General features: G+C 42.8%; 1 protein-coding gene across 1 annotated transcript in view; it reads right to left on the minus strand.

Annotated features, from left to right (window-relative positions):
- Positions 1–20408, minus strand: part of COL6A6 (collagen type VI alpha 6 chain) — a 633605-nt gene that overhangs the window by 104676 nt on the left and 508521 nt on the right. The window contains exons 21-23 of the mRNA XM_078663886.1: positions 13147–13200; positions 11066–11098; positions 7881–7943 (exon numbers count right to left, since the gene is read on the minus strand). Coding sequence (XP_078520012.1) covers positions 7881–7943; positions 11066–11098; positions 13147–13200 — 150 coding nt within the window. The remainder of the gene's footprint in view (positions 1–7880; positions 7944–11065; positions 11099–13146; positions 13201–20408) is intronic.

The raw sequence follows: 20408 nt of genomic DNA on the forward strand, positions 1-20408 counted from the left end.
ATGAGCGCACGGGTGGCCATTTCCTTAGCCATTTTGGTCAAGAGGGGCAGGAACTTCTTTAAGCATTTCAGTGTGCCAAAGCACACACCCGCCAGCTTATTAATCTGGGGCAGAAATTTCAAATCCTCACCAAACCAAACCTCCAGATATTTCGCCGGATGCCCCGAAGAGTTGGGCATGGGGTAGCCCGCTGGTCAATTGTCCTCTCTGAAATGCGGGGGGAAGAAACTCTAGAGGAGCACATCCGATTTCTCCTTGTTGCATTTCAGTTGAGCCTTTGCTAAACATTTAAAGACCTCAGTGAGACAGTTTTTACCAATAGTCGGAGAGAAGTCGGTTTTACTCCACGTAAAGAGGAGCTGGGTATCATCAGCCTAATCTATGATCTTAGTGCCCAGCTCCTCTGCTAAGTAGATAAGGGGTGTCATATAGACATTAAACAGAAGGGGGCTTAGTGTAGAGGCCTGAGGGACTCCCATAGTCAGACTTCTCGGAGTAGAGGAGAAAGGGGGCAGCCATACTTGCTGTGATCTGTTGGCCAGAAAGAATTCTATCCACTTCCACACCTGATCCGAGATGCCGATGTGAGACAACCGTGCCAATAGTTGTTGATGAGGCACGGTGTCAAACACGGCAGAGTGATCTAAAAGCACCAAAGCGGCTCTGTCGCCGTCATCCAGGCACTCTCTAATAGCCTCCGCCATCTCAACCAAGGCCGTCTCGGTGCTATGGGAGGCCCTGGAGCCCGACTGGGCAGGGTGGAGGGCGCCAGAGGTCTCAACAAACTCAGGGAGCTGCTTATGAGAGGCCTTCTCACACACCTTCTCCACAGCCGGGAGAAGTGAGATTGGGCGGTAGCTAATCGGGGTGGCGGGATTAAGTGAAGGTTTTTTCAGCAAAGGGAGGAGTTTTGTCATCTTCCACTCAGGTGGGATCATAGCGGTCAGGAGAGACATATTAACAATTTTGTTGACTTCCGGATTAACTACATCTGCAACTACCGCCAATAACCGTGCTCGGCAAGGGTCAGTAGGAGAGGCTGATTTAAGTATCGCCAGGGTGTCAGACAGCGGAATGGAAAGAAATGTGGCCAAAGAGGGGCGCACTGAAGCAGAAACTACGGCTTTGTGATAGGAATAAATCTGCTGAGACTGATTGACGGTCCCAAAGCTATCCTGTATGGCTTTAATTTTATCGATAAAGATCCCCGAAAGCTGCTCATACCAATCATTAGAGACGGGGGAAGTCATCTGCTCTGCACAAGGATCCAGGAAGCTTTGCACGATTGAAAATATTTCTTTCAAATTATTTTTTGATTGGGCAATGCGCTCAGCGAAAAAGTGGCCTTTGGCCACCTTCACCATAGAATAATAGTTATACTGAGCTTTCCTGAGAGCTATTTGGCTAGAGGGAAGTAAGCCTGTCTCCAACACCGCTCTAGCTTTTTACATGATGATTTTTGTTCTTTTAACTCCTTTGAAAACCAAGGATGGGACGGGCATTTTCTCTCTCTTTTATGACCTTGTCGGACCGAGAAATGCTCCACTGCATCGGCCAACCAAATCTTGAGTCTGCCAACAGCTTCCAGCAAATCCTCTGAAGTGCCTGGACCCGTGTCGGCCAAGACCCTGCCAAAGGCAGCAGGCTCGATGCGAGGGGGGGGTCTGACCACCAGAGCATTCATAGAAGAGACGGATGGCTTAATGGTCCAGGAAAATTGAATTAAAAAATATTTAGACCAAGTGACCGGGAGAGGATCTAGTACGGTTAACGGGAAGTTGTAACAAACCCCATCAATGGTATGACCTTCACTATGGATGGGGGAGTTGATACATCAGTGTTCAGCTCTACTTGGTAGCTTTGGGCTTATCTAGGTTGAAGTTCAAGAGAAATGTTTCTCAGTCAGATGAGGAAGGTCTGCAGAAAGCTAAATTTCCTTTTCATTGTTTTTGTTGGCTTCTACTCTCTCATTTTCTGTTTTGGCTGTCCTTCAGTCCCTTTGTCAACGGTCTAGTTTCAAATTATCTTTTTTTTTCTAGTGACCCCGTGCTGACGTTCATGCATTTTTATGTGTACACATATTTGTTAACTTTTGCATCTCTCCTTTGCCCCTTCCTGTCTTGCATATGTTGTGTTTATGCAGTTGGGTTTCAGCTGTACTTTTGTAACCTACTGCTCTGTTTCCCACAGACCGGAGCTAAAATATATCAACTCACATGGTGGGCTGATTTTTGAAAACCATAATTTGCTAAGACTAGCACACAGAAGCGGAAGCTGGAAAAAGGGGTTTACATTTTATGTACGACAAAGGTCAGTGGGGTGTTAAAGGTACCCACACCAAGAAAGAGTAAGGAGGTAATGAGAAAATTTTGTATATTTGCTTCATGGAGCATGTGTGCGAGTTTGGCGAAGAGTTGTGCAGGAATGAAGATGGGTCTACACCGGAGTGCCATTCAAGCGAAGAATCATAATGTTGAGGAGAAAATAGTCAAAGTAAAAGAAAACAAAAATGTCAGAGGTTTTCTAAATCTGTGCATGCATAGGGTTCACGTTCCATACATTACTGGTGGAGAAGTGTGGCTCAATGGTTAGACCGGCAAACCCTGATGCAGAGGTCTAGCCTAGGACCAGGGTTCAATTCCCGCCTCGGCGGGTCCTGGGCTCAACTTCCTCGGACCTGATACTTCTTGCTTTGGTGCCTATTCTAATCATGGGTCCCACTCTGCAACTCTGGGCAATAGCTTGCTTAATCTCCACAACGGCCCCAACAGCGCTAGGATGCCTGGCTTCACCTCGGGGGTGCCCAGGAGTGGGCACTTCACAGGGAAAGGCCAGGAAGGGTTCCTCAGCGGTATTCGTACAAGCGCCGAGATGCCTCATGGGTGATTTGTGCGCTATACAAGTACCACTACATTTACATTTTACTCACACTTCGGGTTAGGGAAATTGAAATTTTTTATTTATTTATTGGTGATCTCTTACATGCCCTGTGCAGCTTGCGTGGTACTTTAGAGGGCCCAATTATGAGAATACCCAAAATATATGTGCAAATCTAAACAACCCACATAACACACAAGAGTCCTATGCATAATCTGTAATAAACAAATGTAATTTTTGCAAATGCATAATAATTCTATTGTTATGTATTGCTCTAATAGAGAGCTGTTGTGCTTTATGTTATCTCCTTGCTTCCTGCTCAGCCAGTATGTATGTGATGTCTGTATGGAATGTTGAATGTTGGATGACAGAGTGAATAGAATGTTAGTGTGCCTGGTGTGGATGTGGAATGACAGTTGATGAGAGAGGGCTGAGCAGTGACCATCCTATTCCTGGTGGGGGACATTGCCTGTCTGGAGCTATAGAAAAGAGAATTTCTACAATTTTGGGACCTTCATGAGCAGTTTTCACGTAACAGTGTTTAGAAAAAGGATAGTTTATCTCTTCAACAGAAAAACGAGTCATTTGAAAAATGAACAGTATTGATTCACCAAACAAGGTTATGCTACCATCTAATGGTTTATTTTGGTATTTACATTTTAATTCTTCATTGACTATCCCAAGGTTTCCTGGAACTTCTACTGTTTTAAACACTGCACTTATTTAAAAGCTGTACTGATTATGAAAATTTTACAATATTGTACTGCTTATATTAATTATCCATGCAGAAATTTGTGTAAGTGAGACTGCAGTCATGTTTACATATTTATACAGCAATTTAGTAAGTCTATTGTTTTTAAAGTAATATATACAGCGTTCTAGTAAGTCTGCTGTTCTACATTTATAATGTTCTACATTTATACGGATATTTAAGTTAGGCAGTAGTGTTTGAATAATTTATACAGCAATTCAAATAAGCCTGTATTACGTTTTATGCTTTATACAGCGATTCAAGTCTGTATTACTTTCAATGCTTGGTACAGCAATTCCACTAAGTCTGTATTACTTTTAATGCTTTATACAGTAATGAGTCTGTATTACCTTTATGATTTAATTAATTGTTGTTATTTACATAGTACGAATTTAGTGATGCAAATTTAGCTTCATAATTGGTGCTTCTTGTGATTGCTGGTACTTTAAGATTAAGGATATTCTTCGTAAGGTTGTTCAGAGCTGGTCTCTATACTTATTCAGTATGGAGTGTGCGTGCGCCCTTCCTACTGTTTTTACCCTACGTAATCTTTTTACTTAGCTTCAACTGTACCTTCTTTGCAGTTATTTTATACATACATTGGTACTATTACATTTTACAATTTCGATGTTCCCAAGGGAAAGGGATGCGTTTAGCTATATTTGCTTAGGTTGCGTTTAGCTATATTTGCTTAGGTTGTGTTTACCCATATTTACTTAGTCTATTTCATTCTGGTCTTATTTTGAATATGCATATATATTGCAAGTTTTATCTTACGCTATGTATTATATTATTGTGTTTATTTTTCGTTGAAGAAAAGGAGATATGTTGTGCTTTATGTTATCTCCTTGCTTCCTGCTCAGCCAGTATGTATGTGATGTCTGTATGGAATGTTGAATGTTGGATGACAGAGTGAATAGAATGTTAGTGTGCCTGGTGTGGATGTGGAATGACAGTTGATGAGAGAGGGCTGAGCAGTGACCATCCTATTCCTGGTGGGGTTTTCCTCCTGTTCATCTTACTTGAAATAAAGAGCTTCAAGAATCTACCTGACCATTTATCATTTCATACACTACAAGAGCCTTCCTCGTTTAGTTCAATTTCTAAATCTGATAACTCACTGCTATGATGTAGCAACAGTAGATAACAAAACTGGGTATCCACTGCTGTGATGTCATAAAGATCTTCCAGGCCAGTCTGAGAGGGCTCTCGACAGCCTGTCGGTGCAGCGCTGCTTGTCTGCTTTAAATAAAGGCAGGATGCATAGCTGCAGGAGGGGTAAGGAAGGCAAGGAAGTTGGTTGGTGTTGGCCAACTATGACAGGTAAGGTTTTTTATTTATACCTTTGGGACAGGGATAGAAGGGGCCATGTTATGTATGGTGGCTCCCCCATTACTCCTTTGCCATAGCCTGGCAGTTGAAAGCAGGGGAAGAGGATTTTGGGGACCATATATTGCATAAAATTATAGATGGGTAAAAAAAGTGAATTACAGGGATGTTTTTCATCTAGGAGTTATGAGTAACATCATAACTCGAGCTTCGCTCTTGTTGTTAATTTGATGTCATTGACAGCCCTTGTTAAAAAACATCTCCATATTTCACTGTTACCCATCTATATCTATAATTCTATATTCGACTTTGTCCTTCAAGCCTTTACAAATTGGTCACTGGAGAGCGTCCCCGGATGTTGATGAGTAAATACCCTTTCTCCTTTCTATGTTGGTATATATATGAGTAATTTGCAGTATGGCTATGCCATGTCTCGACTCAGAGACAAAACTAAATGTAAAATGTGAATGGATAATTTGTGGCGAGTAACCTTCCCAATGGTGTCCATCATTGTCCACTGGGGCCAGACCCTTGCCATGTTTTCAGGACAGCGCATGAGATAAACGCACATGCAATAAAGCTATGTGGGAAATATTTATAGAGCCAGAGCTTAATTTGAAAATATGAATGGATCCAGCTTTTGTCGGTGTACGCAGGCACTCCTAATGCACTATTAATTTGTAACTTAAATGTAAGAAGGGAAAGGTAAGAGGTGGCCCATAAACCATAGAGACAAACATTTGAAGAGAATGTATGAGCAGTCAGAAAGAGACACACTGGAAAGGAAGGGAGGAAGAGGCTACACAACACTTTATGAATTAAGGTTAGTACCAGCAAAAGAATAACACCATTACAAAACAGGGCTAAGGGGACACATATACTAATGCTTTACTCCTCACTAATTCCACTTTAGCTTTAGATCAATCTGCCTTTTGTATCAATTTCAAACCACATATTTTCTTTACAAAATAAAATAAACACAAAACATATTTTTGCAAATATTTACTCCTCATTGATAATCCATCCCCAATACCACAATTCCAAGCCTTGCAGTATTCAGGTACGATTTACCTTATTGCAAGTTAGTGTAATCCTTTTTTAATCAAAATGTAAACGTTTCAAAATAATTTTTAATTTTTAATTGTCTCGACCTACTGACAGCTATAGTTTTATGTTGTTGAGGACCTACTGTTTACACTATTCTGTACATAGAGTGGGTTTTGCATCAACCACTGCTCATGATTCGATGGCTTTCTTATATATCTCAGCTCCATACTGCTTACCCAATGGGAACTCTAATCTTGTGTTTGTGCTTTATTATGTTTCTGGTTAGTTGACTTCCATTGCTGAAGTGTGGAAACTATTTTTCTTATTTGGCTTCCAGCAACAGGAGTGCATCCATTTCCTTGTTCTCGTCCCCATCCTTCCCACTTTACTTTTTCATTTACTAACTTTTTTAAAACTGTTTTCCTTTTACAATAGTTTGGCAGCAGCACACAGCTACTAGTTGATTGTTCTTGGCCCCCCTCTCAAAGCACCATAACCCTACCCTTCCCCTGTCTATAACCTTCCGCTCCCTACTATTTTTGTTCCTTCGAGATGTTTTTATTATTATTTTTATGAGGGCTGGCGACTTCACACAGGTCACTAGTCCTCCCCCCACACCCCATTGCACTGCACCCACCACAGTATTTTGTGTTTTAATTTACCGTTCTAAAACACACGCCGTCATCTTGGAATGGTACATTTAAAAAAAGTTCGTTTTTTTTAAATCTGAAGATGGCAGACACTGTGGAATTAATATTGTTTTGCATTAAAAAAACTATTTGAAGATGGCTGCCACACAATCGTCTAAGGATGTTATTTTTTGTTGTTGCATGAAATAAAATCTTTCCATTATGACCACTACACCTGCGCCCATCTGGTGCAGAAAGGAAACAAGCAGTGGCAAAGCCTTTGATTTCAATTTTTAGATCTTGCAGTCTGGAGTGGTGGTAAAGGTTTAGAGGGGTGCACAATGCATTATTAGCCTTTGGAGACAGTAAGCCCAGTTAGGTCTGAAGCTGGGAAGCAACATCGGAAATTGAGCATGATTAAATGCATGACCCCCACTCAAATTACTTTCATATTTCACTCTCCTAATTCACCACTAATCCTTTATGGGTTCCCGAGTAGCATGCTACTCACCGAAAGAGCGCTTAAACACCCGTAGCAAGCGCTATGCAAATGCAAACTTTTTCCCTCTTCTATCCCTCCACTATCCTTCTCAATCCAAATAACTGACTAACATATCCACCACTTAAATTACTTTGATTTTTTACACTATACTAATTCACCACTAATCCTATACGGGTTCCAAAGTAGTGTGCTACTCGCTGAAAAAGCTCTATATAATTGCAATACAATACAATACAATGTATGGTGGCGATGCATAACCCGAGCAGGTCAAATAGGAATAGGGTAAGTAGAAGGAAACATGTCTCCCCACAGATTCTACTTCACACCCACAATACATGACTGGCAACATGAACACACACTGACAAAACAAATAGGTCTAGCTTGCATTTTAAGTTATAAGTACGTCCTATTGGAAACTTTTAGAAGAATGATCATTTGGCAATTCATTTTTTTTGGCTGTAAAGTGATCTAGTGTGTCTTTGATTGTCAAAAATAGCTTGCACGTCAGTTGTAAAACAGTCACTCGTACATTTAAATGAAATCACTTCGTAGGAGGCCAAAGTATACGCCTGAAAAGACAATTCCATGATAGTGGGTGGATCCAAGATGTGACTTAATAGCTGAGGGGGCACCCCCAAGCAAGCCAATGGTTTGAAAAGCGCTACTTAAGCTCATGCCGTGTGTATTGAACACAAGAGATAGGCTTGGCCAGACCTAAAGCTGAGTGTCAAACTTCAAAACAAACCTCTGGTCCTGGGATTCCTTCTGCCCCTGGATCACCAGGAAAACCGGGAGCTCCATTTTCTCCCTGTGGAAGAGAGAAATAACATTAGTGTCCAACACAATCATATGCATACAGTGAGATATGGTATATGCATTTTGCGTTTATAGAGGTCAAAGCGAATGTCTTGATGTATGTAACCACTGAGCAGGTATAGCATGGTCTGTAGCAGCCCACCTTCATCTACAATGGCTGCCTGTTGGACGATACTATAAACACATGTGTATATTGTGCCTAAAAAGAGGAATGTATATTTAGAGTCCTAAAACTTTGGTACTGTAATGTTCTCCATAATACCTAATGTACAGCAGAGTTGAACACTGTAATAGTGGTCCAGCCACCCTAGGAAGTCCCCAGGTGATAAACTTATGGGTTGTACTTCGCTGAGAGTGTATATGTGGGCAACCCACATCCTTGAAAAGTGAAAAATAGACCTGACCTCAGCTCTATCTCATTCTCTGGCTTCGGAAGGTCTAATAATATCCTCACACTACTCTTCGTCCTTTGCATATCTGTGTTGATGAAGAGTAACTGAGGACTAGGGTTGCCAAGATATCTGCCAGCTAGTGTTTAGGACGTAGCACTGTGCTGCTTGTTAAATATGAACAGGAGTAACTGTCTGTGAAATTCATTGGAAAAGAAAATATTTTGCCATTCATTGATTGTTTGTGTTTTGTTCTTAAGATGAAGGGGTGCATTGTTCTTAAGATGGAGGGATACATCAGTGCATTCTCATTGTATTAAGCATAGTACCCACAATTGTATATCTGCTATTGATGTATTAGCAAAAATGCAATTTGTAGTTGTTGCCACTGAGCCACGGTATAACCTGTGTTGAATTCATTCTGATTTTATGTAAGATTTTAATGTATAACTACATGTGTTTCATGTTTCTTTTCGATATTTAGTGGTATTTGTATAATAAAAGTTACATTTGACATTAAATAAGCATGTCATTTTTCAATTCCCCCCATTACTACTAATTCATTGGCATCCCCTTGCTTTAGGTAGCAGAGTAGTAAAGAATTTACGTGGCACCGGCCCCGACAGGGAGGAGCGACAGTAATTACCATCACTGTATAATGCCCCGTAAACCTATTACTCTTTTCTTTTTTCATTGAATTACCAGCAAGCCCACAAAGTGGGCCTTAATCATTGGCATTCTCTGGATGCTTGACAAGAATTTTTTGAGTTCTTCATGGTCTTATTTACTTTTCTGCCCTGGGCTTGTCCCTGCCACACAGAATGTGACATGTCCAGAAGGTTATTATTATTATTTCTTTTTAAGTTTTATATAGCGTGAACTAGACCCAAAGATATCAGGTATCAGAGCGATTTACATGAGCACCAGTTTCATTACACAAGGACACATTCATTTTTGTTAGGCACGGGGAGATTACGTGATTTGCCCCGAATCACAGGATGTTGAGCGTCGTTGCTGAGACTCGAACCTGGGTCCCAGCTTCGAGGGTTGACAGCTCTAGCCATAAGGCTAAATCCTTATTACTCAGGATTACTCCAACCTGCGCTTGGACCCTTCAGAACTGAGTTTTCGAAAGAAACTTAAAACGCACCTCTTTCAAAATTAATTAGGCCGCCCTTCTTCTGTCTCTTAGCCCCAGTTCCAGCGCGGGGACACGCTTGCTGCGTAACCATGCGCTTTACAAATATCCCTAATAATAATAATAATAATCCTCATTGTTCGACTAGTCCTGGGAGCGAACAAACCAAAGTGCTAAAAAACTAGTACACAACACGGTCACCAAAAGAAATGTGTCTCTAGAAGGTGAAAGATCACCAACGAAAGGGAAAAATGTAGATCTAATCTAATAACAAGAATGCTCAGAATATTTTCAAATTCACTATCCTGAGTTCTCACCCAATTTGTAATCGTTCTTTTCACTCTTTCGCCTTCATCAGCATTGATTAGGTGAGCCAGTAACTTCTTACCCGTAAGCCCAGTATTTTTCCTAATTAAGTAAAACCCCGTATGAAGGGGCCCATTTTGAAATTGGAACTACTATGTAATTAAAATAAGTTCCTCAATGATGTGAAATCATGGTTGTTTCTCCATTGGTAAAAAGAAACCCAAATGGGATGTTGTCAATTTAGCCTGTTACCACACCACCAACATTCCTCAGGCTCTGATAACACAATTTCTAGCTTTTCAGCTTTTGACTAATCTTAATAAACACAGAGATCTAACTTCCCTTGAAGCTTGGGGCATATTTACAAGGAGTTAACACCACCAGAACGTCACTTTTTCCGACGTTCTGGTGGCGTTAAGTCCTTTGCCTTATTTACAAAGCGGTGTTAAACCACTTAACACCGCCTTGTAAATAATGTCCCTATTCACATAGCGCTTAGCATGAAAGGGGCGTGTCATGGGTGTTGCAGTGAGTGTTCTGCTGCACCACCCATTGATTTTTTTATGCTGTCCCATATTTACAAGGTATGGGACAGTGCCAAAAATATCACCAGGAAATACCTGGTCTTAAGCCGGTGATATGAGGAGAAATGTCTAATTTCTCTTCATATTTTGCTCTTTCCATATGTGCTGCATTCAGCAGAACACATAGATAGAGCAAATCGCCTGTAAAGATTGTTTATGTGCAGGAAGGTGTCCGTTCCTGCACATAAACAATTACCACTGCAGCGCAGGCGCCCTTGCAATATGGTGCAAGGGTGCCTGCGCTGGGGTAGGCAGCTTCTTTACTGCCATCGCTGGGGGAAACGCAGAGGTGTGCGGCATTCTTGTAAATATGGCGCATCCCTGTATTTTCAAACTGATGGAGCACAGCGTTACCAATTTTGGTGTAATGCCACGCTCCACCAGTTTCTAGTAAATATGCCCCTAGGGTTTTACCCCGGTAGGGCCCCGAATCTGCCCTAGAGGAGATGATGGATGATTTGAGAATGATCTAGGTACCTGAAAAGTTTGTTATTTTGCTAATTAGTGGTTTCTTACTAACTTGTGGCTCTGGTTTTGAACTTTGACTTATGCACTCTCCTGCACCAAGAAGCCAATTTTTGTTGAATATTGCACTCTATAAATACAAATTCAATTCAACTTTCTGAAAACTTAAAATGAAAAAGAAACATGGCACAGATATATCTTCAAAATGTAAAAATATGTTTACATGTAGTACCTTTGGCCCATGGATTCCCCTCCGACCATCCACCTGTGCAAAAAGAAACAAAATAGAAATGTTATTATTGTAGCATTCAGTGCAAGGCACATACATGTGTTGATAGTTTTCAGTGGAAAGTGACACACTCATTTTGAAAAGCTTAAAAAGTAATTTACATATTTGTGTCGACAGGCCTCAGTAACATGTGACGTGCATGTTTTGACAAGCCTCAGTGATATGCGTTATTCAGTAACAGCGATTTTAACAAAAACCTTGATTAATAACGAAGAATCACAAATAATTAGTGAAAAATAAGGACACTTTTAAGTATCTCCGTTTTCGCTAAATAAAGATACTACTAACAATTGTTATTTCTTTTTTCACCGTACACGTTTCACCTTTTGACATTATGGTCAGCTGGTTTCCATACTTCTTCATCGCCCCTGCTCCAAACCTATAGCGCCATCCTTCCTCTGGTGCTGCTGGTAGGTTATCAGTTTGCGTTAGTGCTACATTTTATTTCAATGACAATTGGGCTTTTTTCCTTATACCTTGCTGGTGACTATGTGCTCATTATCGGGATGCAAATGTGACCTCGCAGGAAATTGTGTCACAAAATGTGGCAATACCAGAAGTGACATCAGTAAAGAAAAGCAGAATAAATAAAATAACAATACCATTTCATTAAAGGAGGCTCATATCTTACAATAGAAGTAGAGAGCAGTGCTCTGATGTGAGTCACAAAATATTGCAAGAGCAAAATGTTAGAGTCTCACTCTCAATGAGTGAGGCTTGAAGGCTCTGAGTGTATTTAAATTTCCAATGACATTATCAAGACTTGTTTTTTTAAACTATAGAAATAGAATATGTTAGCACTTTAGCCATGGTTAGGTTAGAAAAAAACAATATTCTATCTGGGACATCTTTTCAAGAGATACTTGTACTGATGGGTCGCTCTTCAATACCAAGTGACATACATGTGTTGGAGAGCCTTAGTATGAAGGAGTAGACACATTTTAATGAGCTTCAATGTAAAGTATCAACCTCCTTTAGATGAGATTTGATACCAAATGGCACAGATGTGTGAATGATCTTCAATACCAAGCATCATACACACGCTAACCATTACTGTTACCAAGTGGCTTTTGTGTGCTTAGTCTGGTGACACTCTTCACAACTAAGTTACATATATGTGCTGACGACCTACAATATGAAGTTGCATGCATTTGTTGAAGAGCCTCAACCCCAAGTGATGTACACATCCTAATTAAACATGTTACCAAGTGACGTGTGCATGCTTATTCTTGTGCCACACTTCACTACCAGCAAAACACACAAGATGATGGATGGAATGTTGCACAATGGCAAAACATTCACCCCAGTCACAGATCTGGGTTTAATCCATCGTTATTTTGCTCACCAAGCCACCCCAGTTCAGACATGGCCATATGCAAATCAGTCTTGACCCTGTGCCTCATGGGTACAGTCCAGCCCAAACTGCTAAGCCATGTCTTTCCTGGACCGGAATCAAGCATCCTAGGACCGGTTTCTGGCTATCAGCCGTCTTCAGCCAGGCAACATACATGTGATGATATGTCTTCAATAACAAGTAACAAGCATGTGTTGATGAACTTCATTGCCAAGGAAAATATATGTACCGACGATCTTTGTATTGAGCAACATGCATGTGTTGAAGAAGCTCAATCCCAGGTGGCATACAAATGCAAATTAAACATAATGCCAAATGACTTATGGGTGATCATTCCTGTCTTAACGCACTTCACTACCAAGTAACTTACATGTGTTAATGTTAGTCACGATTGACTAACCTGCATTATTATTATTGCAGCTAATAAAGCGCGCGGCTACCTCCAACGGAAGTGTCCCGGCGCTAGCAGTGCATTCAGCCTATAAGGAGTGACCATGCCAAGCGAGAGTCACTAAGGGAGGCCGAAGAGCCATGTTTTTAGAGCTTTCTTAAAGATAGTGCATGTGTTGAAGAAATTCAATCCGAAGTGGCATACATGAGCGAGCGCTGTGTTCCAAGTTTTCCAACTACGCAACATACAATAGCAGACACAACAGAGCATTAGCCTTACTGATTTCCCTCTGGATCCTGGTGATCCTGGCTCCCCATGTGGTCCGGAGTCTCCCTGTAGATATAAAATACAGAACTGTATCAGTATAGGAAATGTGAATAAAATCATAGTAATTCATGTGGTACTGTGTGTTAGGTAGAGTTATAAAGAACTCCCTGGATCATCAAGTTCAGCGTCTTGCTATATTATGTTGCGTCAATGGCGGTGGGCCTTATGATATTACAGATTGCAGATACAGTGCTCGTACAGACGGGCTCGGACTAGAGTACAAGAATGAATTGGGTTTGAGGTTTGTACTCAAAGTCAGGTGCTGGGAATCTTAAATCAAAACTATAGATGTAAGAAGCCACAGTCTTCAAATAAGCTGTGACTGAGCTCCAGGCACTCCACGAAGAGAAGGAACCACAGAGATAAATCAATTTTAGTAAGGGAATTTTGGGTCACGTGTAGTATACTGTTATACTATGTTACTTTAGCAATGCCATCAATGAAGCCACCAGCAGAAGCAAAACACTTTTCAAGGCAATCTAGCACTGCCAGAGCCACCTATTCCTCACTCCACAGAAAAGTGCAATGCCATCAACCTCTTCTTCAATTAAAAACTAAGATCTGATAGTACATCAACCACAACAAAACCACTCCTTCCCGTAGAATCCTACAATGGTCAGCTTTCAAAGCCCTTTTTCTCGCAGATCTCGCCAACATACTCAACTCCCTCAAAGCCACTTTTGATGAAAATGATGTGTTATCATCATCCTTCTTTGAAGTTCTCCTCCCTGCCGACCATTGTCTAGACATCCCTCACTCAAGGAATCTTCCCTGAAACTCTTAGGACAAGCCAGATCCTCCTACCCCTAAAGCGCTGGAATGGTAGGACCTTGCCCACTACCGGCCCATCATTCACCTACCATTTATCAGCAGGATCATTGAATAAGCATTGGCATAGCCAATAGGTCTCGCCTTTATTTTTATTTTATTTATTTATTTTGGCAGTTTTGTATAGCGCGAACAAGACCCTTGCGGGTATCAGAGCGCTTTACAGATCAAGTATAGGTAATGGTATAAAAACACATATAAATATAGGTACAGTGGCATATATGAATAAAGTAAGCAATGGGAACAATTAAAGATTAGTACATAGCTACAGTAATGTATAGGACAAGTTCAAGTGAATTTGGCCATGAGAATTGATTTCACTTCTTTTTTTAAATAGGCCATAGATGGGTTAAGTCTCGTTTCTGGGGGTAGAGCGTTCCGTGGGTGCAATTCCTGAGAAGGTACGATTGTATGTTTTTTTCTTGGAGAAGCGATGAGGTTTCAGAAGAAGATTGTTAGAGCTCCTGGTAGACCTGTTGCCGCCTGAGAGAACAAGTTTCTCCGCTAGGTATCTCGGGGTTTTGTGATGAAGTGCCTTATGTGTAATACAGGTGATTTTTAACTGGATCCTGGCCTCAAAAGGTAGCCAGTTGAGGGCCTGAAGGTCAGGGGAGATGTGGCAGTTGCGTTTGGTGCCTGTGACGAGTCTAGCGGCTGTATTGATAGAGGCTCTGAGAGGAGCGGTTGTTGATTTGGGTAGACCACAGAGTGCGACACTCCCATAGTCAATTCTGGGAATTACTAGAGATTGAGCCTTTGGGACCTTATAAGTATTTAGTTATGCAGCACAATATCCTTACTGCAACAACATTAACTGTTGCATGGCTAAACACTTATAAGGTCCCAAAGGCGAGACCTAATTGCTATGCCAATGCTTGTCTTTTTTATGGAGTTTTATATAGCGCAAACTTGAACTGGCGGTTTCGGGGAGCTTTACACAAGCAGCAGTTGCCTTACAGGAGGACACTTTAATTTATGTTAGGCACAGGGAGATTAAGTAATTTGCACAGAATCACAGGATGTTGCGCGTCGTTGCCGAGACTCAAACCCGTTTCCCGAGATTTGAAGTAGACGCTCTAGCCCTGAAGCCAACTCCTTTCACCCTTACCTGGAACAGTTGCTGTCACTCCCCGTGGGCGATCTGATACTAGTGTTGGCAGCCTCGAACCGTGCTCCCTCCTTCAATAGGGCCGCTGGTCAGTAAATTGCCCTCGCCGCTTTGATATTGTAGCAGATGATGCTTATGAAGTCAGTGATTTGTTATGTCATTCAGAGAACACAGACTTGTTAGTTCACAGCTGTTCTGATTCAAGTCTTAAAATGTAAATTGATACTTGTATAGCGCACTACTCACCCGCAAGGGTCTCAAGGCGCTTGTACGAATACCGCTGTGGAACCCATCCTGGCTTTCCCTGTGAGGTGTCCACTCCTGGGCACCCCCAAGGTGGAGGCCAGGCATCCTTAGCGTTGTGGGGGCCCCGTTGTGGAGATTAAGCAAGCTATTGCCCAGAGTTGCAGAGTGGGACTCCATGATTGGAATAGGCACTGAGGCGAGAATTATCAGGTCCGTGAAATTTTGAGCCCAAGACCCGCTGAGGCGGGGAATTGAACCCTGGTCCCGGGCTAGACCTCTGCATCAGGGTCTGCCGCTCTAACCATTGAGCCACACTTCTTAAAGGCAGGTTAGTGATGCCTTTCGGGTTTCGTAGAGGACCGAGTACTGTCGCAGTTGTTAGTTCATTGCTCCTCTGAGGACATCTCCATAAGGCTGGTGTGTCAGTCTTCAACCCTGTGGGCTTTGCAAAGATTCTCCATCATCTCACATTCCAAACCTCCTTCTGAACTGTGACATCACTGCTTACGCCACAGTGCCACTCATTATTAGCAGGGGTTGAGGTAATGACTACATCTTAACTAAGCAGTGGGTTATCGCTTAACGCCACTGTCTCCTGGGCAACCAAGTGTTCTGTGTTCCTCATCTTTTTGTACATTAATCACAGCTGAGGGCGAGAGTGGCGTTCTTATTTTAAGGGTGAGTGATGTATCCATTTAACTATCGCTTGGCATTGGAATGCCAAGCGACGTTGCGTTCTGTCGCCATGGTGCACGCTTCTGATTAATGTTGTTAGCGATACAACAAACAGTGAGTCTGTGTCTCCCGACATCGCTCTGACTGGTACTTTTTGTCAGGACACGAGAGGCTTATTTTCTGTATTCTTTGATCTCTATTGTAGGGCATGGAGCTCAACATTTTACAATTACGAACATTTAGTATCACCCAGAAACTACATTCATTTATTCATTCATTTATTTACGAGTGTTGATTTAGTTTAGCTTTAAATGTGAATGAATCTAAAAAACACTTCTAATGCATGAAACTTTCCTTACAGCAGATAAGCATGTCCAGCTATGATACTTAAAGGTGTTTTAAATGCATGATGGAGATTACAAGTACACCGTGGGCAGTTGAGCCAAATTGTAAAAAGGGTGAACAATATGTTCGAGATTGCTGTAAATCTGCAGATTCCAGCATCGTCTTTTAAAAAGAATTTTTGGGAATATTGACATTTAACGCATTGTTATAGATGGAACTATGCATGATCTTAATAGGAAAATAAAGATAAACCTGGTTCCTGTGCAATGCAGCTGTATTCACAAATGAAAGTTCACAATTTGTTGTGCACGGTTATACACTGTAATTTGCAGTTGATTTGTGAGCAGCAGTGGATGCCATAGAAACTTTAACATTCCAGTGTGTGAAGACGGGCCCCAAGTGGCCGTTCACCTCTTCTTGCCACCGCACGGGAATCCATCAGCAACTGCCCAGCACTTATGCAAAGCGGAAACTGTGGCAGAGGTTCCACTCTCTGGGGTGCAGTTGTTGGCATTGGGGTTGGGTGGGGCCAACTCCCAATGTGCCACTCTTCATGGTATTGAACCAAATTCATTCAGCACACAGTTGCAGTTTCAGTGCCTAGAAGCGCAAATGTGGGCACGAAGAGCTTCAGTCTGTTTCACGCCTCCATTCCTTCTTTCAATGAGGTGGACCGCGCTCCGTTCCACAATATGCATGTTCATTTGTAGGGACCCGGTGGAGGAGGGTAGATCGAAGGACACCCAGACCTAGCGATACACAACGCTACCCGTTTCTTTTACTCTATTTTATGACTGATCGATATTGCATGAGACAACTTGATCTCGACTGTGGAGCCTTGATAAGATTTAACCGGGCCAGAAGACTAATGTGGAACTATTAGGGAGATTTGTTGCCCTGAAGAAGTCATATGTCTAAACAGACTTGACGAAACACGTGCTGGCTGTATCGAATTATATGATGGAACTTGGATTGGAGTGCATTTATTTTGGACATTAAATTGGAAGAATTACATATCCAAGACTGAATGTGATAATTGAGTGCTCGGAAGACAAGTATACAGTTTATTAAACCGCCTCTGTGGTTTACTGCTGGGGGTGTGATAACCATCCCCGCATCCTCCTGAGCACCACTGTACGAATCTTTTAATTACTTTGACCTGGACTTGCTGTGCGCTCTTCTTAGCTGTTACCATTTGTTTTTGAAATTCATTTGTAGGGAGATAAGCATCTCCTTGGCAGGCCGCAGCAGAATATCTGCGTTGAGCTCTATTAACCCCCTAATGCACGACAATATACCGGCCCGTTCTAAAGTGCAGTGCAGTGCTGCGCAAAGGTAGCACCGCACTACTGGAGGCCCCATTAACTGATGCACGAGAGCTAAGAAGTGATGTTTCCCAAGAATTGCCTTCCTATAAATGGATGGAATGGAAGAAAACAAGCGCATGCGCGCGCCTCGCGCAGCAGCAGAGGAGGGGGGCCTGCGCGATTCCCTTGAGGTTTATGTTCCCCTCCAAAATCACATTTATGCTAACCCTACATGACTATCAGTCTGACTACAGATCATGGAGCAGCACGATGACTACTACATTACAAATCATAGAGGATGGTCCCTGGAGCACAGATGTAGATGACCTGCCTCACAATGTTGTTTAACTTCTCATCTGCTTTTGACAGTCTACCATCTCACCATCAAATGCATACTGAAGCATCAAATGGGTTCACCGACAACATCCTTCAGTGGTTCTCCACTTAGCTTTCGAACTGACAACAGTTTGTTCATGTGAGCAGGGCCGGCTCTAGGCTCACGGACAGGGTCGGATTGGGATCACAATTCGGCCCGGGCACTGACGAACAAAGTGGCCCACATTCAAGAGGCGTGGCCCATATTTAAGGGGCGTGGCCCACATTCAAGGGGCGTGCCCTTTCATGAAACACCATTTGCGCAGACAAGGAATGAAAGTGGGAGGATACTGTTCTTGCACAGGACACAGGGCCAAGGTGACAATGGCCTACATGCTGAGCAACTAAAAAAAATAGCAAGGCCCCTTTACCCTTTTGTAACTTGCACATGTCACTTTTCTCTGGTATCACACTGTATGCTACCTCTCACTTTTGTTTGCTTTAGATACTTGCACAAGTGCCACCATTGCCTACGTAACGTTTGTTCTTGTGCTGGAGTGTCTGCCATTTATTGCAGTATTATACCTCTACTTGTACTTTATACGCTTTTGTAACCTGCACACATATCACTTTTTCCTCCTGTAATGTACTGATTGCTACCTCATGTATTTTGGTTGCTCACTATTGTCACTTTTGATTCATATAACTTACCGTTTGCTTTTGTAATTTGTCCACTTGTAGTTTTTCTCCTCATGTATTATTGCTGTTCCTAGTGTGGGGCGCTCTGACACCTTCGGGTAAAGTCCGCGCTATATAAAATCGCATAACTAAATAAATAAAATAAATAAATACCAAACATCACCTGGCCCCCACAGCAAGACCCATTCTTCCTCGCCCACTATGCCCTGAATGTGAAGGGCTGTGGGCGAGGTGTTAATACTAACACCGTTTCTGGGCTGCATAGGCCCCAGGGGGGCCGAGGTGAAAATGGCTCAAAGGCCTGAGAAACACCAGGCCCCCAGGGAGGCCGATTCTTGCAAACAATCACCCCTCCCCAGCCCAGCCTCAGCTTGATTGCTTGGCAGGGCAGGGGTGAAGGAGAGGCCACAGCTGACAATCGCTGTCCGGCCGAACAGTGATGCTGCTTTTATTTTCTCTGTCTGTCTCCGTGCACTCTGTGGGCCGTTTTTTTTTCTCCCCTTTCCTAGTTCACTCTCTGTGGACTGGGACAGGGGAGAAAAAAATGGCCCACAGAGGGCACTGAGGCACCGGCCCTTCGGCCCATGCCCGAATGCCCGCCTTGCCAATCCGCCCCTAGTCACGGAGGCCATGAGCAGGGAGTGTAGGTAGGGGGCCCGAGGCCGCCAAATCCCTGCCAGGGGCCGCCACGCAAATATGTATCTAAGGATATATATTGGCGTGGCGGCCCCTGGGGTTTGGCGGCCCTGTGCAGGTGCACAGCTTGCACATGCCTTAGGCCGGCCCTGATGTGAGTACCCCCAAGAATATCCCCACCATTTTCAAACGGTAAATGGAGCACCTTAGTACTCTCCCTGATACCAGCATCCAGATTCACTAATACATGAATGATATACAACTCTAATTGAAAGTCTCCTCTGCTTCAGACATCCAGTGCCTCAAATACTGCCTGCACATCATACAGACTTGGATCTTCAGCGCCTACCTGAAGCTCATCCCTAGCAAGAGAGAATTCCTGGTATTTCCCAGAAACACCAATGAAGAAACATCACAAACATGAAACAGTGACATGAACCTTGATGGTTTCGAACCCCAACTTTCACCAGATGCTAAGTCACCTGGATTTACCCTGGATACCAGCCTAATCCTCAAGGAACACATTGCCAAAAACACTAAGACAGCTGTAAGAAACTGGATTGTTGGGGAGTGTCTACCCACGTAAAGGAATAATCACATCCTTTGTCAGGGTCAGCAGCAAGTTGTCAGGTGTCCTGGCAGCAAAGAGGGTTGCAGGAGAGGCCATGCATGAAAGGTCACTGCACCGGAGGAGCGCCGTGGGGGCAGGTTAGGGGAGGGTCACAGGGCGAACAGGTCACATACCAACCACTTCTGTGTCCGCGCTGACCCAGCCCAGTCACACTTTTCAAGCTACTTCCTCGACCACTTAGAGTGAGCTAACTAAGTGTGCGTGCGGACACAGCAGTGGGAGCGGAACCAAAACTACAACTCCCAGAGTGCCTCACTGATGAAATAAAACCCATTGCTAGAAGCTTAGACGCAACTAGTCGCCATATAGATGACCCGAGGGAAGTGTGCATGTGAGGGTGTCGCACACAGTAGAGATCACTTCTACGAAAGGCACAAAGGGGAAGTTATCTACGAATCGCCAAACTTCAAGCACGGAGAAACTT

The sequence above is a fragment of the Lissotriton helveticus genome, chromosome 10 (assembly GCF_964261635.1).
Source record: "Lissotriton helveticus chromosome 10, aLisHel1.1, whole genome shotgun sequence".
Classification (NCBI taxonomy): Eukaryota; Metazoa; Chordata; class Amphibia; order Caudata; family Salamandridae; genus Lissotriton; species Lissotriton helveticus.